The 27,225-nt window shown below is 41.3% G+C and overlaps 1 protein-coding gene across 11 annotated transcripts in view; it reads right to left on the bottom strand.

Annotated features, from left to right (window-relative positions):
- The window catches only part of mecom (MDS1 and EVI1 complex locus), a 96,037-nt gene that overhangs the window by 68,351 nt on the left and 461 nt on the right, over nucleotides 1-27,225 (bottom strand). For 9 of the 11 annotated variants that reach the window (XM_085916173.1, XM_085916175.1, XM_085916178.1 and 6 more), the window contains exon 1: nucleotides 26,602-27,111. In XM_085916173.1, coding sequence (XP_085772299.1) covers nucleotides 26,602-26,638 — 37 coding nt within the window. In that variant the 5' untranslated portion in view covers nucleotides 26,639-27,111. Of the gene's footprint in view, nucleotides 1-8,427; nucleotides 9,014-26,601; nucleotides 27,112-27,225 lie in introns of those variants that run through there. The other 2 variants (XM_085916174.1, XM_085916181.1) reach the window with 2 other exon arrangements.

Raw genomic sequence — 27,225 nt, 5'->3', positions numbered from 1 at the left:
TGGAAATCTGCAAGGGTGAATAAAAAAAAAACATGTTGCATAAAATCACTTGATTTTTACTACCATCAGAAATCATATCATGACAGAATTTTATTTTCAAGACAAAAATAGTGATTGTAAATATTCAGCCTTTTTTTTTTTTTTCCTTCTCTTATTCTTCGTATTTGTCCAGAATGCCCACATCCTTCTCACCTGTCTCCCTCTGTCCCCACGCACCCTTCCACAAAGCTTTTTCCGTATGCAGCCACTCCACATCCATCACAACCCAGAAATTTAAGGAGCCAAATTGGCCTCATCTGTCTCAATGTTGGATGCAGATGGAGTTTCTTCTGCTAAGGGAGGCGCAGTTAGTCACCCCCGCCTGGACCTACCCTTACAATCTACTCCTTTAATAACAAGCCAGACCGCTCGGCAATAGAGCCACGTCACGGGCTGGCCGCTTAGATGAAGAGGGCAGAGTGGGTGAAGTGACCACTTCACTGACCACCCACGCCTTGCCTCACTCTTAAAATCCCATCTTTTGTTTGGATTTTATTTTCCATTTAACCTCCACCTCATTTCTCTATTTTTCATTCATTCGTCTCACAAGCGCGGCACACCTCCAAACACACGAGTAGCCGTGGCGATGCAGCCCGCGGTGTGGTTGCAGGCAGCCTGTCCAGAGCGTGCTCGTTAATAAAGGCCTAAATGAGGCGGCATGCATAAAACATGAAGCGCTGCGTGCTGCCGTAATGAACTGCTGCTCCATAATTGCATCTCAAAGCTGTAAAATGAAGACAAAATATTTGAAGAGGGGTTCTGTCACCTCTCTGCAGAAGCAACACTAATCACAGGCGTTGCACGGAGCCCTCGGGGTCCACCCCTGACAGAGAGCAGGGGCTAAATGCCCAGGGCGGCAACACTGGCAACACCCCCCCCCAACTAATGGGACATAATTGAATAATTGCTGATTACAAAATAAGGGGAGGGGTAGTAATAACATAACAGTGAGTGTAATCTCAAATGATACCATTGGGAAATCAAACCATTAGAAGAAATATGAAAGAATACTAAAATATATCCTGATTAAAAAAATAATGCCATCAATTCATGGTGAAATTCTTTGCCTGTAAATATTACTAATGGAAAAAATACCCAATGGTGCCACAGTTAAAACAAAAAGTCCTTTTGTACCATATTGCGGAAAAAGTCTTGCAAATGAAGTTTTGATGTCATGGCAAATGGTTTAAAGATTAAAAAAAACAAAAACTGAAAAGAGTATGGAAACACGCAAACATAAAACGCCCACACAAACGCATACAGTGACGGGCCTGGAGACAGGCAGGCTTCCCGATGAGGGATTGGAGTCCCACCCAAGGGTGTCACCCAGACGGTTAGAGAGTCTCTGTAGTGACAGGGTGGCTGCTGAGACATAATGAAGGTGCTGTGGCTGTCACGGGAGGTCAGTGCTGATCACACTGCCCAGCAGCAGGGGGTTAAGGACACATGTAATGAATCCCACCAATGACAAATGGCCTTAAAGTCCAAACTGAGGCATCTGACAAACTCAAGACTCATCACTTCAACGCACACACACAGACAAACACACGCAAAGCCATACAAAGACTTAAAAACAACAGAGCCATTTTGTTACAGAGTATAGCCGTATTTATTGTATATTTTGGGCATCGATCTTTATTTTGCATCCTTTTAGCCAACTTCATTCAATTTAGCTTTCCTCCTGTAGATAAATGTATATTTGTATGGGTGATCTGGATATATGAGAAATATATATATTTTTTCTTGTTTATGTATTTTGTTGTTATACATAATGTGATGTTGCACCCCACTTCTGGTTGAGAACTATAAGGGATGGATTATTATAGATTATTACATTATAGATTTGACATTGAAGCATGGAAAAGATGATGAGCCTATTTCTGAGTGCAATAGAAGGTCAGCAGTTAGCATTGGCAGTATTGCTCAACATGAGCAATAAACCAAAAGTCACCACAAACCTCCAATTTTGCATCAGGAACTTTGAGTTGAAGCAGACATAGATGAAATGTGTGATACAGATTCAACACAGCAGGTCTGATGTTCTGTTTTTAAAAAAGAAAAAAAGTTTAATTCAATTAAAAATGGGATCTGCGTATGCTGAGGACAAACGGGCTATTTTTAGCGCGACAAGCTGACCGCTGAGTACCAACCTGACATCATTGATTTAACATTTGTGGATGTGAATAGACTTTGTCCGAGAGTTACTTTTCCACTCCCGGGGTTTGCTTGCTTCTTGTCTAAGGTGACTGCTGCATCAGACCAATTCCACTTTAACTTTATTACAGAACTTGTTACATACAATAACGTCCAAAGCGCCAGATACTTTCCAAACCACAGGGCAACATGTGGACCTGAGCATTCACGCAACAGTCTCGCAAAGCAGGATGTTATAGTTTAATGATTTTTGAAGGTTAACATTCGTCCACCCAGAGCAACAAAATTCCCCTCAGATGCTGTTTATGTTATTTATTATGAAAGTTAATTTCCTTCTATTTAAAAGTTGGATCATCCAGACAGTATTTTTGTGTATTTTCTGTTTATTGTGGAAAGAAAAGCATGTTCTGTTTTCAAGCAAAGACTTCAGCTGGAGAGTGAAAGGATGGTCAGAGTGTGTGTTAGTGTGTAGGTATGCGTGTGAGCTAAATTGAGAGTGACAGCTGCCAAATGGCAGTGAGATTGGGGCAGGGATGCAAAAGGACAATGATGGAAGAAGAGGAACATGACAGTAACAGCGAGTCGGATTAGATGGAGAGCACATGTGAGATCTGAAACCCCTCGTCCGGCATGGAAATGCAAAATCTTGTCGTGAGTGTTCTGTGTTTCAGGAAGAAGAAACAAATATTTGTTTCCCTTTTCCAATGTGAATACTCCATTGTAGGAGGATTCATTGTTTTTCCTTCTTCTCTGATTCTTCTCTGTTTGTCCAAGTACATAAAAAAAAAAAGGTCCTTAATGTTTTAACTACTTTTTATTTTTACTTACTGACTTTATTTCAAAGGTCTGCCCATTTTGTGTTAATTTTGGCAAAAGCTGCCACACAAAACTTGGCCTATTTTTTATTTTCATACGTTTTCAAAGATGTCACATTTCATTTCTATATTATCTACGTACATTCCGTTATTTAAATTTTTTCCAAGTAATGATTTTATTGCTTTTATTTTATTCAATCAAATTATTTTATTCAATCAAATCAGTTTATTTTTGTTTCTTTGATATGTTGACTCAACAATGTTCTCCTGTCTTATTCATTTCCTCTATTAGGCATAGCTATTTTATTTCGTAGGTTTTTTTTTTTCTCCTAACAAAAAACTTGCGACTTTGTTTCTGAACCATTTACTGCGTATTAAAGCACATAATTAGATCACCCTGAAATACGTCTAAGCCATTTGATACATTGACTATCCATCAGTAAAATACAAGGAACAATAGACCAAACCCCTGCTGACATTAAAGCAAGTCAGGCAATTAATAATTGCCATTTTGCACTCATGCTAGCAAAAAATCAATGGAGCTCTTCTTTCCTCACATATTGATGGACTATGTTGAGTAAAAGAAACTTACAACTTTTAAAGCAACTGCCATGTACTTAGATGCAAATCAATTGTAATTAAAACTGAACAAGTGTTTCGCTTTATTCACTCAAAGGCTGCACTGCTCATTAAATCCATTTTCATCAGTTATCAGTTAAAGGATTTAAATGAAGTCCACGGCTTCTGCCTCCTTTGGGATAGCGCTCAATGCCTCTAGACTTGCGTGATAAATTCGCTCCTGTTTGCTTGGCGATCAAAAGCCATCCAAATGAAGTATCAAACAATTAGCTGTTTTGTGTCATTTCCCAAAACAAACTGTATTAGACGCACTTAATTAAACGTTCATATTCAAACGCACTAATCAGTTTGCAGCAGAGCGGATGCTTGTTTTTTTGTTTTCTCCCCCTTACATGAAACACTCAAACTAGCCAGGTCAGTCCATCGCCTGCTCATTAACATGAAGGTGTCATTTGCATTTGCTGATGGAGTGTTGCACTTTTTCATATCCCTCGTTCTGCTCTTACATCAATCATCGGCAACGTAGGCTACAATTAACCCTTCGAATCTGCCGCTAAACAAATACAACAAGAGTTCACTCATTTGGAGATCAGAACACCACTTGTCCATTATATAATTGAAATGAAGGTAGAGTGTTACACTTCTGAACAATTCTATAATTACCGGCTGTTAATTGCACACTTGTGGTGTCTCACTTTTAATTAAAAAGAGAGGCTCGTTGTTGGATGATAAGCAACGGTGGAGAGGGAATGGTTTAATCAACAAAGCCAGAGGAATTTGTTTCTGCAGGACCAGAGGCAGACTGGATAAATCTTCAAATAACCCAGGGAGATTAAAACGTGTCCATTAGGACCAGTCAGGTTTTATTTAGGGTGGACGGAGCGAGGTGCATTTGAAGTCGTCCCGCCGCAGAGTCCTCGGCAAAGCGCGGTTGGGGGTGTGCGACTAATCAGCCCGCTGTTAGCCCTGAGCGCTCAAGTGGAGGAATTGGACTCTGCTGGGGATGAAGAAAGGAGGGGAACCGGGGAAGGACAAAGTGTGGTGAAGTTGAAACGTCCCCATCATTTTCTTCCTTTTTCCCCCTTTCTGCATTAAGTCATAATGAGCAAATTTGAGACTACACTGCATTGTAGCTGCATTTCTGTTATGTTGTCATAGGAAAGCCTCTAAAAAACGAAACGAGAGGCAGGCTGAGTCATCGATAAAATAAGCAATAGTTAATTTCATTTATTGGAAGGGAATCAGAACAGGAAGCCAGGCAGGTCACCAAGGCAGTGAAAATGGAACTGTTAAAGAAGAGGGAAAATCAAAAACCAAGTCCCAAATGATGTGGCAATAAGGGGAGGGGCACAGTATGGCTTTGGAAAACAAAACAAACAAACAAACAAAAAAATCAACACAGACTTGATCTACTTTGCTGTGATTACATCACTGTGATGGAGAAAGTAACTCTTTCAATTTTCAGTTCCTATAAGTGTAATGGCAAAATGTCCTGATGATCTTATCTGTAGAATATATTTCAAGAGCCGGTGAACTCTTAATAAACAGTCAAATTTAAGTGTGTGGGTGAGGGAGGGGGGGGGGGGGGGTCCTTCTGTATTTTGGTAGTCTAGCCACATCTCCATAACTCATACAGTGTTTATATGAAAGAGACATTTACCTTGGTCAGCAAGTCAATGTTGTCATGTCTCAGGGTACCATACAGTACTTGACTACCAGGGTGTGATAACCTCGTCCACCCTCTCTCTGACCCCTCCGCTCCCTTGCTGATAAAACTGTCTGCCAGGAAGTGTCCTTCGCAATGCTTCCTCCCTCCTATGCTCAATCAACACCTGTCACCACGGCGATCTGATACCGGTAGCCTAACGCTCCTTCATGCATCTCGGACACATTTTCAAAACAGCTTCGTTGGGTGTGTAAAATGTAGATCCAGCAAGTAATAACAAAATCGCCAGGGGCTTCCCAGACCCCCCGTGCGTGGCGACTCTCTTAGATAAAGCTCTCTGGGTTTATCTAAGGAAACAGTCGCTGGGGCAAGGATGGACTGGCCTCACTGACAGATTAGTCCAGCCCAGGCCCACTTCCTGCCTGCTGAGGACACTAATTAGAAGGCCCAACTGACACCACAATAAGAGCTGACAGTTGAATGCACTTATAAAAAAGCTTCACACAATCCACGGCTGTATTGGTACTGTTGCCATGCCAAGCCATAAATTTCATCACATTAGCCAGCGCTTATCTGATGTGACAAAGTTAACCTGGATGTTATTTAGGCACAAAAGTACAAGGGCAGTTCTGAGAAAACTGTGAGGCTGATGATTTATCAGCGGGATTAAGTGTTTTATTTGAAATTTTTATCACCTCCAAACCTACTTCTCTCAATCTTGCTCGCCCCCCCCCTCCTCCCCTCCTTCCACGCACTGACAAAAGTCATTGTTAACATTTTCCCAATGTTAAAGACATCCTGTTTACAAACGGGTTGGACAGTTTCTCTCAGGTCATGGTCACTTACATACTATGTGAACGACTGACTGACCCCTACCCACCATTAGATGCAAATAACCTCTGGCCGCAAAAAACATTTAACATAACCAAATGATAAAAAAAGATGGATGTGGAACACAGGTTCTAGGTCACTTCTCCTTCAACAACATATTATAGGACGTGCATATATATATATATATATATATATATATATATATATATATATATATATAAAAGTTGCATCTGGAATTACATATTAAATATGAATCAAAGTTTTATTTATTTTTTCATATATATATATATATATATATATATATATATATATATATATATATATATATGTATAAAAGTTGCATCTGGAATTACATATTAGAAATGAATCAAAGTTGCATGTTTTTTTCATATTTATTTATTTTTTAATTTGAGCTGCGAGAATTTGATTCCAGGAGTGAATTTTGATTATTTGAGTCAGAAAGCCATAGGAGAGGAAAAAAGACCGTGTGACCCGAGTACGCTTACATAACATGACTACTTTGTGGTTGCGGCACCTCAGTGGAGAGAGCAAAGCGGGCCTTTTCTGGGGTTGCCAGCGGGCAGAGCATCATCAATGTGGCTGTCAGATCACGGGACATCCCGGAGGAGGAGAGCAAGAGGCAGGCCCAACCAACCTTTCCCATCCATCATCATGACACCACGAGCTGCAGTCATGGGAAACGACACAACCGACTGGTCGCTCACTACCGCAACTGGGAGGGGATGGAGAGGCGGCTTTGCCATTGCTTAAAAACACATTTTGGTCTTTATAACTAGTTATGCAGCCTGAAATGAAGGATCCTGTGTGTTGTCCTGATGTTGGTGGACCAACTCAGAGTGGTTTTAATGGGTGTGCCTGGAAATATTTGGGGAAAGATAATTTGCTCTTATAGAGGAAGAAAATATCTTTTTAGGGGGTTGAACAATTTTTTGAGGCTCCAAGACAGCAACTTTTTATTCATAAAATATTTAACACGACAGTTAAATGCCTTGATGTCTGTTTTACAAGTCTGCAGCCAGCATTCAAGTTCAATGTTAGCCAATGGTTGTATAAAAGTAATCAATCAAAGACTAATACAAAAAAAAAGTCTATTAACAATGTTGCACTTGTGTTCTGAGAGTGATTTAGTTTTGAAACACTACGACACTGATTGTTCATGCAAAATAAATGAAATTTTAATGAACTGTTTGACATCATGTCATGTCAGAAATTTGCAGCATCAGCACTTTAACGGCTGTTGGGCTGGAGCTGGAGGCCCCTACGTCTCGCCGTCTGGAGGAGATATGACGAGAGGGGCTGCTCCCTATTGGGGCGCAGCAGGGGCCCGGACTGCCTGCTGACATGCCTGCTTTAATTCTTACTATTAAATCACTGGCACTTTAACACGAGATGCTATCTGCCGGGCAAACTTTTAACAGTCACGAGTGTGAAATGTAAGACCTTTCACCTTCCTAACACAAATATTCACTCTGCTTCGTGACTTATGTAGACCACACATGTTCACATTTGTGTTACACACACAGACACACACACACACCAAACGGTCATATAATGTCACAGAATGGACAAAGGTAATCAACTTTCACCAAACACTCATAAAACACACTGAAGCACAAAATGTTTACTTTAGGAAGTGGCTCAAAGTCAATTAAAACGCCCTAAAGACATATCCGACTTGTGTTTGCGTCAATGTCTGACACCAGGGAAACTACTACCCCAGAGATCTCACTATTTTAGTCCTGTAAAGACTGAATATTTTCTTTAAATATTTACATGTGTTATAGTTTGATTCAGCAGAGAGTCTTCCACACATAGACACAATGCAGGGTGCTGATATGTCTCGTTGTGAGTGGTGAGCAGAGACAGGAGCTCCATTTCTGTTCAGTGTGTTTTAAGAGTGTTTAAATGAGTGAAAAGTCAGTTATAGCTTCCAGATGGGTGCTAGTTTGATCCGGATCTTTTTGGCAGGCCAGGACTTTGATGTGCTGCTGCCTATTACTGACATTACAGAGAGACGCCGATATTTCTCCCTAATCGCTTCCAACTCCTCCAAAATGGCACGATTTCAAGATGGCCACATCAGGATTAGGAATGAGAGACTTGGTGAAAATTTGCAATTCTGGGTAAACTAGGACCTCTCAGGTCAAATACAATCTGCTGAAAGATTCATGTAGAGTCTACATTATAGAGTTTGAAAAAATACATTTCACATTAACAATAGGATAAACACTTAATTTTTTTTTTCACATAGGTGTAAAAAATAATTTTAGAAAGGTGAGTAAAAAAAATTGCATTAGTATTTTTAATGCACATTTGACTTACATGTCATGTTCTCTGGTTTTGATTTGGCCTTTGGTTTGTTTTTCCTTTTGTCATGTTTGTTCTTTGTATGTCTTGCTAGATGATTGGCGTTCCTACCTGTGCTCTTTAGCTCCTCCCACAGTCACCTGATTCTTGTCCAGGTGTTCCAGGTTGTCTTGTCAGTTAGTTTGTATTTAATTCTCTCCTTTCTTTGCAGTCATTGTCATCTGTGCTATGTGCTTTTTTTTTGTGTGCGCCCCACGTCATGTCCAATTTGTGTTGTTCGTGTTTTTTGTCACTCTAGTATGAGTTTTGGATCTTCTGGTTTTTTTTCAACTTGCCTTTTTTTGCTTTTTTTCCCCCTTTCATTTAAATCAAATATTTCTTGACTGAGCCACAGCCCTGCATCTTTGCTTTATCTCACTTGGGTCATCCATTCCCCATTTTGTGACAACATACCAGCATACAGCATTTTTAAGTTAAAATAGGAAAAAAAAAACCTGTGCTATTGAATTCATCACTTAAATTCTGAAAAGTGTGACTAAATTCCATCCTTATTCCACCCAAAAATTCAAAAGAGTGGTAAAAATAAAGACAAGTATAATGACCACTCAACTCACATTTTCCCGTAAAACTACTGGAAGTCATATCTGAAAGCCCACAGTCGAAGAAAACCTTAAAGTAGACAGAGTACCTCTCTTCTCCCTGCTAATCACTATTCTTTAAGGCCATTCCTCTCAATCCCTCAGCATCTCCTCCTCATCTCTTTATTTTGTGGAACTCTAGAGAAGGATGAAAAGTGGAGGAGTGAATCATTCCCAAGTTTCCTCTCTTTATCTCCCAAAGGGAAGGGGGATGCTTTGGAATGGTTTTGGAATCTGCTGTTTTTGTCTCTCTCTGGGCCAGTCCTCTTGGTCCAGCACAGAGTGGTATTCACAGCAAAATCTGGAGGGCCCTTCACTTGACAATGGCGCAACCCTGGGACAAAGTGATCCTTGAGGGGGCATCTGTGGAGAGGTGCAGGTGTCTGGGGTGAAGAAGTGTCTCTCAGGCCTGACCCACTTATCTCCAGAAGCTCCTTCCAATGGTTCCCCTATCTCCTCTGAAAAGCTGTAACGTAGACACAGAAATCCGACTAACTCAAACACTTTTTGGGCAGAGAGGCCACAACTACACATTGGCAGAGATGAAGAAAGAATTCTAAAGGATCTCTGGGCCTCTCTCTACGTTCCTCCTCCATCTCTGTGACGGAAAAAGCAAACAGCTAAATAAACTCTGTCAAACACACTGTCCATCTCCTGACAGATAAGATGAAGAAAACGAGCCATGCTCCATAAACAAAAACATCACAAATCAGTGGTCGGGCAGCTTAACCATAAAGCCTTGCAACCATTTTTAGCATTAGTTTGACAGTGGGAGGACAGCAAAGGAGGAGGCCACCCGCTCTTTAAAATCTCATCACTGCTGTCTGTGCGCTAAGAAGCAACATCGACATGAGGGAAAGAAAGAGAAAACAACCAAGAGAGCACCAGTAAGAATTCGATTGGCCCGGCAGGACTCAGTTGTGCATTCTCAGTGGGTAGAAGTGGTTTTAGTGGAAGAAAGGCAAAGATAGAACAAATGGTTATGTTGCAACTATGGTTTCAGTTCACCCACAGTAAGATGAGAATTCCATTCCTGAATTGGTAAATTACTTTATTTCGACTTTGTTGTGCAGAGCTTGCACGTCCAATAAGATTGATTAAAGGTCGGTGACAGTGTTGAATTTAAAATCTTAATCATAGTGACTTGTCTTTTTATATTTTTATATTTTGTTCTGCATTTCTGTTTGTTTCTAAAAAGCAGAACACCTTAGGGATTGTTTGCATAGGAGCTTTTTGCAACATGAAACAACAAATCAACAACATCTCTCATGCAAATTGTTTTTTTTTTTTTTTAAACATACCGAGTTCTCAGAGCGACATTTGTCTTATTTTCACAACTTATTTTGATATCTATTTCCTTTGTAAATTAGGCAAATGAACCCACGGGGCCTCTCGCATTGTGAAATCAGCTGGAATTGCAACATTAAAGAATGAAGGCGGGTTGCAGCCAGAGCCATCCTCCTGGATTTGGGCAAATTCAGCTGATGCAAAACAAGGAATTAATTTGAGGGGAGCGACTTGCGTGCTTGCGCTTGGCGCTCTGACAAAGATGAATGGCATCATTCCAACTGAATGGTAATTTCACTTTTTGTGACAGCGCTTTCAAGCAAAAGCGAGCAGAAGCAGGGGGGGGATACATAAAGCATTTGCAATCCCATTGAGGACCCTTGATACCTGCCTATCAGACACCGCACATTGTTTACCAATCATCTGATATTGATTGGTTTCGCACTAAAGTTTGAAGACGAATTAGAGCGGGAGAAGGTTAAGTCCTAACCTTGAAAGATTTAGTGTCTATTCAAGCCTCGTGTAGGACTTTCCTCAGCTTGCTCGGAGAATAGAGAACTTTTAAATTCAATAGGGGGTGGGAGACACAAAACGTGTCACATTCACCAAGTGAAGCCACTGGAAGAAATGCAGAAGAACACCCAAAAGCATAATCTTTCTTGCCCAGTTGATAGAAATGGTAATTGCATGCGTGGGATAATACTTTGAAGCCAAGGCCTTGGTCGGACAGACCGCCTATTTAGGTTAAAAAAGGGCCAACAAAACAGGTCCTTCTTAATGCTTTTGTTCGCTTCTCCACTCTTTTAAATGTTTACTGAAAAAGAACCTTCCACTCCACTCTTACACAATCGTGACACCTATCATTCTTGGTTACTGGACACATTGTTTGATGTGAACCACTGAGTTGAAGCAATAGTTGCCATTTTGTTTCTATGATCCCATCAAGCTGGAGTAAAACTGAGATAAAGTAGATAATCTGAATAACGTGACACAAAGAAAAACGACCAAAGGCTTAATACAGTTTGTATTCTTCCAAAAGAACTCATCTCTGGCTTTTCCTTCTGGACTACGAGACCATCAATAACGACAGCGCTCCACGGGATACTCCAAGTTAACATTGGGATATACCAAAAAAAAAAAAAAAGAATGTTGCTACAATTTGACCTTCATATTTTGACAAAATCAAGAACATGTAGCCACCAGGGTAGGATCCCTTCATCTTGTCGGAATGTACCATCTCCCAGCATGAGCTCGGAACTGTAAATGGACCATAGAGACACCCGTCACAGCTGGGCTGCATCACTTAGCATCTCCATCACCCTCCAGCAGACAATTCGTCAGGTCGAGACTGAGCCTCTCTGGCCCACTCAACCTCTCCACACATCACAGAATGGACCTAAGCGCACAATATGCCTGGGTCAAAGGTCATATTAAGAGACTGAAAGCTTGCACTCTGACTCTTATCAGAATCAATCAATTATCAGTGCAATAGGATACAATGACATGAAAATTAGCAGCAGGGCCAAACAATTCTGATTTGGGATTGTACACTTAGATACCCACCAATGAATTCAAATCATTGTTGAACAAACGAGGAAAAAAGTGAATGACCTTTTATCACAACTTGTAAAGAAGTATTGATGGTCTTAATGTAGTGAAATTAAAAGAATATAAATCATAAAGAGAAATCAAACAACTGTTTGTGTAAAGAAGAATCTTAGGGAAGAATGTTTTGATTACAAATATTGCTGATGAGCTAAAACCAAGTCAAAAAATATAGTCACTTTCAAGAAACACACAAAAAAAATGGCCCGTTTGTTCAACCATTAACATTTCCATCCGCAAAGAGAGAAACCAACTTTCAACACTCAAGATTGGTCAATAATGTAAAAAAATATAATATAATAACTAATCATATATTTTTTTTTATATTAAATGCAACAAATTGTGACTTATGAGGTTTCAGCCCGACGCCAGCGATATAGAATTGTGCTCAAACAGATAATCACTGTTAAAAGTATGCAAAAAAATATTGAGTGCTGTATCTGTATTCATTTTCTGAGTCGAAAGCAGCTTGAGCGCAAAGTCAAAAACAAGGAAGTAAATCACCATGAATGAACAGGCTTTATTTTTTTTTATCTGCACGCATAAATACAAAAGTAGCTTTGCATAATCCCGCTAACTATCAAACATCAATCAAAACAACAGCTCTTGCCTCTGCACTCGGTGTCGGTAATTACATACATGTCTACAATAAGCAGCAAACGACTGTGAGGCCTCGGAGCTTTGCAAACACTCCCAGCATGGCCCGCGCTGGGCTCTCAATGAGAGCGCCACTTAAACTTTCCCCTTCTCAATCAGCGCCTCACAAAGCAAGGAGCACATCGGCGGCCCGCTGATCATGTCCCTGGATACACGCCGACTCAATGCCCCCCCCCCCCCCCCAGTTCCCGTCCGACCACCCCCATCAGAACGGCACCGTGTTTCGGGCCCGTACGCGAGAGAGGAGATGAATGACAATTCCTTCGAGAAGGCCGGTTAGATGGAGCAGTTGGGCTAAAAGGGAGTTTGGTGGCTGCAGCAGCAGCTGTCCCACTGGCCGCATCCACCCCCTTGAGACCCCCCGCCCCCCCTGGTCTTGCTACCAAACTCAGCAGCAGGTTTCTCCCTACAGAGAGAGAGAGAAAAAAAAACACGCTTCATTACGTCCTCTCTCCCCAGAGCAGCTAGGGGCCTTTCACTGCAGATAAGCCTCTTAGACATGAAGTAGCGCTCAGAGCAGCATTTGAGTGACAGCAGGAAGGTTTAGCCATTCAGTGGACAATGCTCACATTCTCTGGCTTTAATCTAGGAGGCGGACAATGATCTGTTTTTAAGGCCTCATCTCCTCTGCTTTTCCCACAGCCGTAAGTGACTGGCTCAAGCGGGGAGGAAAAAGAGACAGCGCAAGCCCAAGGCTGGCCAGGACGGCGGCCGCTATCTCCAAAGGCCTCATGTTTCCGTGACAGTCCCGACTGTGGTGCGACAAGAGGGGGCGATGTGGGCGTGGAGTTGGCGTAAGGCGAAAAGCATCAATCACACGCAAGCGCACGCACGCACACACACGCATGGGCAGACACAATCGCTCAGTGATGGTTGAGTGCACCCGTGTGATGGACAAGCAGGTGAGAAGCCTGCTGGTGATGTGGCTTAGTGCAGAGCTTTGTCATTCTTATCTACGCTGACCACTGACATCTATCCCTCCTCGACTATTGTGTGGCTTTCTATGATGTTTTTTATTCAAACGCTAAAGCACAGTCAACCGGGTGGAAAAAGTTGGACGGTGATATCCAAACATATGATTTGTTTTGATTTGACGATGATAAACTGTAGCCACTGTGAGGTTGAGGATGTTTTGTTGACATCATGATTTATATATATGATTGACTGGAAAATATTTGGCTTTATTGCTGTAGGTCTGGCAGATGCATAGAATTTAAAATTAATTATTATCACTGCATGTTACTCACACGTGGTATTCGATTGCAGACAAATTTTTATGAATGGAAAGAGCAAGTACGCCAAGTATATTTTCATTATCAGCACTAACAAATTATACAAGCGGGGTAAAGTATTTCAATTTGCCAAAAGGACCGTGGATGTTTAGATTATTTTGGAATCGTTTCACACTTAAGACTGGTTTGTTTGGCTCACCATTATATAAACATCCAAACCTCAGCTACACACGCGTGTGTGCGCACGTGTGGGACTGCGTGTGAACAGGAGGCCAAGTTTTGGAATTATGCTCCTTAAATACTTTATTGACCTGTCAATCATATAAGAACAATATGATTATGTAATTTGTCACTATTAGTAGACAAGCGTTAGTAACCACAACTCTTTCTTTTGCATAAAAGGTTTCCTTAATGGAAATGATCCTTTATTTGAAATCTCATCTGGAAAAAAAGAACGTATCCAAAACCAGAGAAGTACTTCCATTCAAATTTCAGGTGTAAAAATAAATGGGCAGGAATTTGAGCCTGAACGTAAGCAAAACATGGACACAAATCCCCCAAAGCACATCTAGCATGTCCTCAGCACCTCGCCCTTTCCTCGCCCTTCCCTCCTTCTCCAACTTCTCTCCATTTCATCTCACACACCTCATCATTGTCCCCGACACCTCCACCCTCATATCCTCCGCACACCTTTACGTCCTTCTGCAGCTCACTCACATATTAAAGTGGGCTCGTTAGTTTTTCACTGCGCACTCATATAAAAACATAATGTTGAACAAATGGCGCTCGGAAAACCATGTGTGAACATCTAATAAGCCATATTTGGTTACATCGCAGGTAACACGGATATCTGTAATGCTAGATTAGCAAAACTAACTTTTTTTTATCACACACAAACATGCACACAGAAAACAATGATATAAAAAATGACTGGGCATAAAAAAATAATAAAAAAACCTAAAAATCACCTGGTACAAATTTGGGATAAGAGCATCAGTTAAGCGCCCCAATACGTTAAAATATAAATGCATATATCGAAGAGGAATAAGACAGACATGACAGGTTAGGAGACCCGGAGACTGATTGGGCAATTAAAGGAACATACAGAAACGGATCATTTCATTACAGAGAATGAGTGACGCGGCAGCGACGTAGACAATGGCGCCCTTCACTATTCTAGCGAGTGTTTACGTCCCCCGTCAGTCTACATCATCAGTGTCCCCTTGACTGCTCCCAGCTGACTCCTTGCACACACACATGACCCCCCAAGCAGAACTTGAACATGTTCATGTACTCCTGCTTTGCATTTAGTCTCATGTCAGCATTCTACCAAGTTTGCAGACTGTCTGCATTTAAGACGGAAAGAATGTTTGAGACAGAAAAGTGTCAATTGAGTGTGAAGGACAAAAAATGAATCATTGAGCTTCTGTTTGGCTAATATATAGATTTTGATCTACTTGTCAGAATATTCTACTCACTCTTTCGGATGAAACAATTGTTTTGTTCAGACTCCCTTTTAGCCTCCTTTTCTTATTTCCCTCCCCCTATGTCTGATAGCACTGCATAAAACACACCAAAAGTTTTGGCTGGAGTTGGGTAATGAGACAGACCTCTGACCTTGTCTTGATGACTTCCATACCTGTGCATGTGCAGGAAGATGTGTGGTTGTGTATATGAGCTTGTGTGTCTGCAGCTGGCGGCTGACAGCGACATGACTAATGAGGGCTCGGGACAGAAATAATAGGTGGGAATTATAACACAAAAAAAGCGTATGAGTGAAAAAGAAAGAACAAGAGAAAAAAAATGACAGAATAATGTGCAGAAGGAGATGATGATTAGGGGCAGAAAGGGAAATTTGGAATTACAACAGTCGGGCTTGTATTTTTGTAATACGCTCATATGAATAAAATAATCTACTTTGTCTGTCTGACTTAACATAAAAAGTTCCAATGATGGAGCGGAAGCCTTTTTTTTTTTTAGGGTATCATGACCTGGACATCATATGTGAGTGTCTGGCAATACCAGCTTAAAAGTGTCACACTCAAGGTCAAAGGTCATCATGTGTAGACAGAACAGAACTTCCTAATTATACATGATAAATGTAATCACACCCAGGAAGCTTTTCTAAACATTTACTGGCTTAACCTTGTCATATGAAGGAAATGGCTGACAAAATGATGTCATTGCCATTTTGGGGACTTTAATTCCATTTTTGGATCGAATAAGAATTTTGCACAAAACATCACAACAAATCGGATTGTTGTTGGGACAATGACCCAGAAATTAAACCAGATATTTTAAAGCTGCATGTTTATCAAATGCAGAAGGGCCGCTGATGAGGTTCCCCCAGGCTGTGTGTTGTGATAATGATACGATCTGGCCTTGAGAGATCCCCCCCCCTCAGTGAACCCTGCGCTCCTGCTGGATCAGATCAGTGCCCATAATAGCCGCGTGCAGCCAGAGGGTCTCGACCCAATGACACACACGGCGGCGCCAGGACAGAAGTCAGACAGATGGACAAATAGACAGATAGACCTTCAGACAGACATTCTGTCTCAAACTACCAATAGATACAACAATTAAGTCAGGTCTGGTCATTTTCATTGCGCTGACCCTTGACCTTTACCTCCTACACACGTAAGTAGACAAATTACCACTGCCATTGGTTTTGCCAACAGTTTGAATGTAGGAGGACCTACTGTGAGAAGGCTGAGACAGCGGACATAAATCATACCTGTATTTGATCTGCCGGGGCTCTGGGCTGGCTGGCCATGTGACAGCTAGCGTGACCCTGCGTCCCAGAAACCCCTCGGGGCTGTAATGGGTCACTTCGTTGGCTGGGACAGATTTGCTTTCAGTGTGGTATAAATCTGAGGACAATTGTGGGCGTTTGCTTATTTTTTGGGATTATTCCTCAACCAAGGAATGTCAAAAGAAAAGTTGGAAAAGTTTATCAGCACTCTAAAGTTTGAATTAACAATCTTTATTCCGGAAAAAAAACATGAACAAAATTACTAAGCATTTTACGGTGTCCCAAGGAAAGATTACTGTCACATCAAGTAGTTCCCTACAAAGTTTCCACTATTCTAATTATATGGTTTGGATCCAGACTTTGTTTTTCTGCTTTGCTGAGCCAGCTTTAAAACCCCAACGGTAACAAGTCTCCAGGCAAAGCAAAATCCGAATTGCATTAACACCCGAGAAGCATTTCATCAGAGGCGGCGGGGCCCGCCATCCTAGACACCTCTAATAGAGTTTCCTCTGGCTCTGGCAAAACATTTTACTTCATTGTATATGCCCCTGCCTCCACAAAACTATGCTGGACTCAATAATCAAATCAGGCCAAACAAATTCCATTTGTTAAGAAGACGATCAAACGGTAGAGCGCACACAACAATTTTATTAGCGTCATTCAGCATTGCGCTGCTTGTGTTTTACCGGGATAGCACCGACGAGGAAAAAATCGTGTTGGGAAATTTAAAGTGACTCCTCAACTAACGTTTTGTGATCCATAGTGCATTTGAGGATGATCAAAAACTCTGCACATTTACGAATAAATATAAAAGGTGAGAGCTGAGGATTGCAAGATTCATTTTTTTTTCTACAGTCAATTGAAACAAAATTGAGTTGCATGCCAAATCCAATATGAAAGAATTTGTTTGGAATGAACGATTACATACAGTACAGCCATTGCTGACTAAATTTGAGACAGGAGGACAAAGGCCTACCAAATCCAGCAGATGGTGTTGTTTGTCTTCCTTTTACTTTTTATCTTAAAAAAAAAGTAATAATCATTCTGAATACTTGTTTCTGTTGCACCTGAGTATTTCATTTTTGTCGTCATGTTCTTGGATAAACCTAACTTAAAATTAACTCTACAGTAAGTTCATGTTCCAATGAAGTTTGTCACCAGGGAATACATACTTCAGGAAAAAAAAAACAATCACATTGAAATATTTGGCAATGAGAAAAGGAGATATTCCCTTGTTTCTTGTTTTTAAAACAAACAGAGAGTGGGATGACTGTGATGAAGCAGTGTGTGAATGTGATGAGGCCTGAGAAAAAGACAAACCAACAACCTGACTTGCCTGACAGACACGTCAAAAGGCAGAGACTCGACTTTAGGGACTATTATTCTGATTCATATAGACAAGATGGTGTCAAAGGGCATCCTTCCTACAATGACTCTTCATCACTCAGTGGCCTTCATGATGGGATAGCCCCCAAAAATATGCAATGTATTTGTGTTCATCTGAATCTGTGAGAGATAGAACGGGATAAACGAGTATGTCTGCTATTTTTGGCCTCTCGGGAGAAAAGAGAGACCTCTCGGTTGTTTTACCAGCGCTCAGGCCAAAGACTGTCACCCACCGTGTCAATTTGTTCTTTCATCAACATTTGCAAAAAGGCTCAGAGGGAAGGTGAAAATAACATTTGAAGGGGAAAAAAATATGATTCATGTTTGAAAACGTATGGAATCATGGCTGTTTAAGAAAGATTGTTTTCCTTTCTTGGGCTTGGGTAAATATCAAATGGACAACTCGTACAAAGTAGTACCACAGCACTGTTTTATGTTTTCTTGGCGTTTATCACAACCACTACCAACTCTATGAATTCCAAAACAAAGTGTCAAAGCATTCGATTGTTCTATTGTGTGTCCATTAGTTACTTCTTTAAGACAAGTTCTGTATTTTACGAACATATTTTTTTAGCACTGGCTCAATAAATATGGGTCATTCTTATATTATTTATTAATGATGGAAAAAGTTCTTTAAGTCACAATTGGATAAAGAAAACATGTAAAAAATATTTAAAAAAAAAAAAAAAAAGACAACAAATAAAGTAAAAATAAAAAATTTTGAAAAACATTTTTTGCACAAGTGTCTTTACCATTATTAATCAAAGTATATGAAAATAACTCGTCACTCACACCACAGGCTAATAACTGCCCCCCCCCCCCTCCTGAATGGCCTTCCTGCCAATGCTACCATACTTTTTTCCTACTTCACTTTTCATCCCGAGCTCCACTGCTTCTCCAACATCTATCTTTCCCAACCCTTGGATTCTTCTTTATACTTTCCCGTCCGGCCTATGCATCTTTTGTCACTGATTGTTGATGCGACTGGCTGCTTCCGAGGCCGGAGAATGATCTGCCATGCTAACCAGCCGGCTGCACCACTCGACCTCTTTTAGATTGAACTGTCAGATGTCAGCGATTAATGGTTGGCTAGAAAGAAAGTCATACCTCCAATACCCCATCGCAACCAAACGCCACACCTTGGAGCTAATTATAGCACCACCATGTTAACTATTTGTATCTTTAATGTGTATATTCCCAAGATGTATTTTATACTGCATATGTGAAATCCAAAATTCCATGAAAAGATGGATACATATTGCATGTGTAGGCCATGCTTTTATGGGCGCAGATAAATCTTTTCTTATACATGTATTAGAACCTCTGAAGGTTCGCATTCATTTTGGCCACAGTCGCTGATGGATAGGCTGCGGTCAGAGTCTCGGGTGCATTGAACAAAAAAGAAAAAGTACGGCAGAGGAAAAGTCGACAATTAAAATGTGAAATATTAATGAGCACAGGAAGAAATTTAAAGTTGCGGAATTTAAAGGGCTCACCACTTTTACAAAGCTGGGCCTTTATTTCTACTAACTTTTGACGTTCCATCACTTTACCAAAGGGTCATATTATTTCTTCAGATTTTGTAACGTGCAATATTAGCATCTACCTACAAAATTAAAGTACAATATTATTGAGCAAAACAAAAGATAAGACATGTTTAGGAATGGATGGCCTTGGTGAAGATCTGAGCTCCACTTGTGTGTAATTCAAGCTTCATTCAGTACTTACTCAACATTAACGGCTGAATTAGTTCTTACAGTAACTCCTAATCCTTCACTTACTCTCCACTTGCAAGACAGCCAGCGGGCCCAAAAAGCAAACATGTTCTAAAATGAGATGAGAGGTCTGTTTGGTCTGGTCTCACTGTGTCTGTCTGTTGGACCGAAATGCAGTCGACCGACATGGCCATCTCGTGTTGTACTTGGCTGGGCTGTCTGCTAACTGTCAGCGCGGTATCTCCTTACACTGACGAATGTGAAGTTTCCAGACCTTTCCCAAAGCTTTCATTCCCTTGTTCCAGCGTCTCATCTTGAGCAATGGTCAAGAAAACAAGAGGCCCTCCACTTGCTCATGTAGCCTCCCTCATGGGGAGTGGCAATTTAGAGACCAACGTTGAGACTAAAATTAAAATTTTCCCCGAGTTGGGGGTCGGTGAAAGAGATGCAGACAAAACAGTACGCGGGAACGACAGATGAGAAATACAAGAAATGTGGTGGGTGAGAAAAAGCAACAAACGGAGAAAAGGAGATAGAGGCAGCATAATCCTCTGAACGGGAATATCAGCGCAGTCGGGGTTTGGCGGCGTGTGTGAAACGGAGATAAAATCGATTAGCTTGTCCACTGACCCAGTGAGCGGTGAGAGCCCCCCCCCCCCCCATTGCCCCGGTCCTGCCACAGACCTGACAAAGACATCCCGGGCCTCAACCCCAAGGGGTCTCTTCTGGATACTGAGGTGAACAAAGTGGTGCCCTCCTGTCAAACTAAAGCCCTCAGGCTCCAGCAAAACAACAAACTGTGCTGCAATGCTTCACTGCTCCCTGATTCCACAGGAGACAGCAAAGATGTAGTTGACTGATGAAAGAGGATACTGACCCACCATATACTTCATTCGGGTTTCTCATATTTTACCCGACCCCCCTCCGTCCCCCCCATATAGCTGAATAAGGTAAACCAAATATAGAAACACTCTCCATTGGGATGCAGAGCTGTAAACAACAACATAATATTGAGAAATTATTTATCCTGACCACAAAAAAACTCTGCAGTATTATATTTGGAAAGACAGAAATATTAAACACATCAATACAGGTGTTTTAAATTTCACTTACATTTTTTTTTTTCGGCGAAATCAGAAAACAACCAAAAGTCAATTATCTGGCCTGGCACTTAGTGTTCCAAGCATATTTTGGGGGGCAGTGCCCCCCCCCCCCAGCCCCTCTAGCTCCGCCACTGCGGAAGAGACAAATGCTGATGCTGATACAAAACAATAAAGGCGGAAATAAATAAGACAGAGAGCCTGACCGGCCACCCGACAGATGGGCAATCCCCTTTTCACCTAATTATTTTTTGTCCGTGCAAATATCAAATTTTACCTCCACTTATACACAGCTGGATATTATTTTCAAGATTAATGGGGGAAACTATTTGATATACCAGACTCAACCGTGAGAACACTTGTCAGGCTTCTTTAGAAAGTGTTGCCCCGACAAACCTCCCCACCTGTTGACAGGACCTGAAACCTTTTCGCTATCTTTTTATCGCCTTGTTTTCCTCATGATTTCCTCGGTAAGATCACTGAGTGAGGAGGACCTCTTTGATTTCTGGCTCATGAAATGCACGTGACCCCGTCGGGTCACAGAGTGGAAAGAAGTGGATGTGTCACCGCTACGCTTCGCTCCTTGTTAGAATAATATTTCGATGGTGCTTTTAGGATGCTAAGACTAATCAAAACAGGACATCCTGAGGAGGGCCCTGCTCACCAGCCGCTTTATGTTTTTTTGTTTGTGGACGAGCGACAATCCCAGGAAGCTACGAGAAGGGTTCATCAAAGCTCTGAGTGGGGGGCCCTGGCTGCAGGATCGCTGGAATGCGGTGTGGAAAGGAATCTCTACTGTCCTATTGTTCCCTTGTTTCCTCGGTCTCATCACATGCCGACACGTCCAGTTCACTTACAGGTAAGAAGCGCTAATCAGCCTTGCATTCCTTTCTTCTGCCGCATTCTTTCCTGTGCTCTGACCTTGGTTGACCAAGAACACGTTTACATGAGCGCAAACCGGCATCATCAAAAGAGACTCCTTAAAGGCAAGAATTGGGGTCTTCTTTTTAAAAAAAAAAAAAAATATTGATTTGTGATGATGAGTTGTGCATGAGCCACTAACTTTAATTTAATTTTACATAAGCTGTCATCTACAGGTATTATCATTTAATAATACTCCGAAAATGTGTTTGCTTTCTCACGCTAGACTTCTTCTCCCATCTGCAACTGAGTAAATAAACATCCCAAAAAAAGACAGCATTTCCCAATGCAACTATGACTGTATTAGTATTTCAATGTCTGCCAGGCAGCCGCTATCACATCCCATCAGGTGCATGCATATGCTGCAACCCGGTCCAGATGTCAACAGGAAGGCCCGAGCTTTGATCAAATCTCCTCCCTCTCATGGCTCCTGTCTTGAAAGGGTGAGAGGTCACTTCTTAATGAGTTTTGTGAGTAGATTGGCCATGTCACTACTGAAAAGGTGTACAGTAATCACACAAACACATGGATGCACTCACTGCAGTCAGCTACTAATGTGACAGCACATCTCGATGCCCCCGTTTGGTCTCTCTTAATCAAAGCCGACTATCTCCCGCTCCTACTCTTTAAGTCATCTACTCATGTATTTTTAGGCTCCAGGCCAGAAAGATCGAAACTGGGGAGATCCCCAAGCAGGACTGGAACATGCTGTTATCACCACGTTAGTAAAGCAATTGTTGGATAATTCCTGTTTATGGGAATGTTCCCTTTCCAGTGAATAATGAGGAAAGGGCCCATTCTTTCTGTCAACTCTCAATGAACGGAATGAAATACTTGGCAAGATCCGCAGGCAAACGCGTGCTACTTAATTAAACAAACAAAACAATAGGAATGTTTCTCTAACTTGGTAGCGGGATATGAGCTCTGATATATATATATTTTTTTACACTTGTTTGGGTCACAGTTCAGTAAATGAGTTCAGAGTTGAATACAAGAGAGCAAATTAATTCATAAATGGAGATTTGTGCTTTTACCACCTGCTCCAATTGATTTATGTATAAAATGTTCCAACAAGTTAAGGGAGGGCTAACTTCACACTACTGCAACATCAGCACTCTTTTGATATTAAAACTCCTCAAATGGATGTCAGGGAAACATTTCAAATCAAGAAAAATGCCATATATTTGTCTCATAGCAATTTGTGATGAGGAAAATGGTCAAGTGTTTGATTACTTATCTTTCGTGCTGATAATAACTTCAGCCTTGGCACCGTATTAGGTTAAACTGGGAGTGCAGACAGACTGCAAGTTTTTTTTTTGTATGAACTCCCTATCTTTAACTCGGCGACCTTTAGGAGGGACACGAAAGCATAATCGGCTTTTTTTTTTATTTCGAAGGAGTAACGCTCACTCATTGTTCTATGCTGGTACGATTTCCCAAATGATAAACACACATTGGTTCCCAGGCTTGACTTGTCGCTACATTACACCCCTCCCATCATCCTTCCCTTGGTGTTCCCACACTGCCTTGTCTGAGTTGTTGAAAATGACCCCGCCCCCCCCCACAAAACAACAACAAAAACATACCAATTTAACATATAGACTAATGTAGGACTTTTCTGATAAATGCAACCTACAGTGACATAGCTGTGGGCTCTCTCCTTCTACCCCGAGAGAAAGACTAAGAGGGCCAAAAGTTGCCCTTGAGAGTTGACTTGGACAAGGAGCTCCATTCAAACGGGACACGGTTGCGTAAACAACCCTCTAACCTTTTTACTTCCCTGTTGATACACTGAAATGACTCATTAACATCAGATTTCTGCAAGAAGTGAGAATGAAACCCAGAGGACATGTCAGACAGGCGGGGTGATGATGGATGACACATTCTGACATTTATACAATACGGGACTGTCAGGGAAGGGCTTGTTTTTCAATGTTCTTAATATTTCTTGGACTAACATACAAAAACAAAAATAAGAGCAACAGTTGCCGGTACACCTTCAGCTGTTTAATTGACGGTGCAAAGTGCCAGACAAAATGAAAACACTTGCAAGGAGGAGATGCTAACTGAGTTGTAAACAGGTAACCCGGCTGACTTCAGGTCGTCAGGCCACGCCCCTTTAAGGCACACATCAACACGCAAACACATACATGCAAGAATTACTTTCTAATCCCGGTTTATTTGATTCTGCCATTCTCTTTTGTTGTTATATTGTGTTTATGTACTTCTATTTTTGCGATACAGTGCTATTTTTTGTTGTTGCTATTTTCTATAAGGTCACCTAACAAATATTTTTAAGTCAGGGTTCTACTATTTGAAACACTGGCTGCCTGCCACTGAACTTTTGAGGCAAGCCATGGCCGCGCTAAGTAGCAAGGAAAAAAGAACAATTCTTTTATTGCATGACTAATTACCAACATATATCAAGTTTTAAAGTAACCACCATAATGTACAGGACCCAGTGATTGTTGACCCGCCATTACTTGAGCAGTTAGAGAACAATGAGCATTTAGAATTTGGCACCAGGCAGAACTCACACACACACACACACACACACACACACACACACACACACACACACACACACACACACACACGGGCGCGCGCGCGTGCATGCACACGCACAAGTGCGCGCCCATGCATGCACAACGCAAACGCGCTCGCGCGCACACACACACACACACACACACACACGCACACACACACACACACACACACACAAGACCGCGATGCGACACGAGCTCGGCCTGTTAAATGAGCACTCTATTTCACTTCCGTGGCGCAGGCCTGTTCCCCCCCTCACCTTTTAAATGGGTCCATCTATTAACCATTTTAATGAGGGAGATGCACGGCCCATTGCACAACGCGAGCAGGACGACGCACTTGTGAGCCAAGCTGAAAGACAGACCTTTCTCTTTATACCAAACGCTCAAAAAAAAAAAAAAAAAAACTGACCACCGCTGTGAGCATCTGATCAAACGCCCACATTCCTGAAGATGTGCGTGTGTTGAAACGGATGTCATACAAATAAATGTAATTGGAGTTGCAACTTGTTGCCATTCACTGCGGTCAAAACATACGTCATGAGAGTCATTCAGTATCCAAACCACCCGTTAATTAATATGCAGTGTATTTACCGGGATGTGCATGTTGGCATTCAAATCTGGGAAGTGGACCTTTAACAGGGTCTCCTACCAAGATACTTTCTCCATCTACCCAAGTTCACAAGTCACTGCGGGGTGCGGCCTGCACATTTTGGCTATATTTAATTGGAAACCTAAGGCGCGTTTTTGTGGCGCACCACATTCCATCTGGACGCGCGCACTCATCAGTCAGCCTCCATCAATCTCTCTTACGTTTACCACCTCCTCCGTTAAACACACAACCATACATGGCCGTTTTAACACACACACACAACACACATACACACTGAACGCATTTACCAGCAGAGCCCTTATGAGAGGTCTGGGAATTTAAATATTCACTGTTGACACTGCGCAGACCTGGCTATAGGGGCCACTGCGGGCCCGCTCCTCTGGGGATGCACAACATTCTCCCTTTGTGATTGCTGAGAATGTAAATCTCGTAAATTAGTCGCCTTTAAATCTAAGCAGACGTTTCCCAAAAGAGTTGGTGGCTGAAACTATATTACATGAGCAATTTATTTCTGACGCCACTTTGTGACTGTGTTTAATATTTTGTATAGTACGTATTGTGAACATGTCTGATAATAAATATGTGAGATGCTGCAAAAGGAATTTTCTGTCATTTGTTGAAAATGTATGATATTGTTTATTTATTTTAAAAAGTTAAATATATTTTGTTTTGTTGTATAAGAAATGATAATTTAGCTTTAATGCCCTTGGATGTGCACATTCGTTTGAGAGTCATTGAAAATGTAGGGGTTTTTTTTCAGGAGAAATAAAAATACATGTGTGTTTGTGTTATTTGAACCCAGTGACTTTACACAGACAACAATAAAAAATCACGATAGCTATCAGAAATGTTAAGGCCTTGAGAATGTATATTAAAATGTAAAATAAAATGTTACATTGAAAATGATTTTTTTATTAAATTAAAAGCTTTGGAGGAAAATCAATGAGGATTTATTAAAGTAGTGCAATGCAAAGATATCACTATCAATCATAAAACGTATTGCATAAATTGTTTCCCCGCTATTTCGTGGTAGTAATTAATAGCTTTAATGTCAGGAGGTTTCAAATCAGAAGTATTGGAGTGTATCGAATTATTCTCATTTCATAATGTATTCAAAACGTGCGTTCCAAACAAGTCCAGTCAAACAAACCAAAAGTAAGCAACACGACATTAAACAACCAAGTTTGCCATTTTAACTCGGGTTATACAATTTAACATTATTCACGAATAAGACTCCGAAACCGTTCACATGCAAGATCCAAAGTTGTTACAAGATCATTTACCATGTATAAGGGAGTAAAAAAAACAAAAAACAACGAAAATAAAAATCTTCTTTTTTATTTCTGCCATGCAACCAGTCTCCACGCAGCTCCCAAAATCTTGCGAAGTGACCTGCAGCCAGCCGAACGCAGCGCTGTGCACCAGTGTGCGTCAATGGCTCTGCCCACGCACGGGGGATTTTTCACCTCCAGTGGGTTACACGAGAGCGCCCACTACATGCAGCCAGGACTTGCAAAGTTCCTCCATCGTTTCTCGCTCAACTTTTTTACTACAGACTTCATACGTGACAGCCATCCAATTTTTGACTCGTGGATTTTTAATCCCGGGATAACCCAGTTTCTCTATGATTTAATAGATGTCCGAACGTCTCTCGGGAATAAATTAAATTTCAAGCGCAGATATTGATAACAGCGGAGATCAGATGTTTTAAAAGTAGAAAAAAAGGGATGTTACACCTACTTGTGGCCAGTTTCCGTGCCCTGCCTTTGGATCTCATGGTGCCAGTCTCTCGGTGTGGGTTTGTTTGAATTTTTTTTTCTCCGATCCCCTTTTCTTCTTTTTTTCCCCCGTTTTCCCCTCTCTACTGTGCGCTTTTTTTTTCTCGATCCCAGACACGCTATCTCTCCAGCATTGTCAATCCGGACACCTTCGCACATGCGCACAAGCCTCCGAGGTCTGGCGGCTACACGTGCCAAGACAAAGTTTTGTCCGATTGATCACTTTAGAGATGACCTGACGTATCGTGGATGGGCTGTGTCACTTTTTTTTCTTCCTCACACAGCTGCGGAGCTTTGCACGCTGTAAAAAAAATGTCACGTTGTTGCTCCTGCTTTAAGGTTTCGTGAACCCGATAGTGAAGTTCTGAATGGCCATCTCTATTATATGCTCTTCAGCGTAATGAATTGCGTTCGTTTGCGCAAATAGGCATTATAAATTAAGACAATGTTTTTTGTTGTCTGTGGTTTTTTTTTTTTTTTTTTTTCATGCACGGCTGCAGCCAACCGCTCTCTCGAGTGGGCTGACCCTTTCAAAAGTCACATTAATCACGCTCCATGATGGTTTAGTTATTAAAGATTGCAAATA

Source organism: Syngnathus leptorhynchus, chromosome 7 (genome assembly GCF_054491065.1).
Source record: "Syngnathus leptorhynchus isolate UIUO chromosome 7, UIUO_Slep, whole genome shotgun sequence".
Lineage (NCBI taxonomy): Eukaryota > Metazoa > Chordata > Actinopteri > Syngnathiformes > Syngnathidae > Syngnathus > Syngnathus leptorhynchus.
This window is presented reverse-complemented; position numbering and strand designations above follow the sequence as displayed.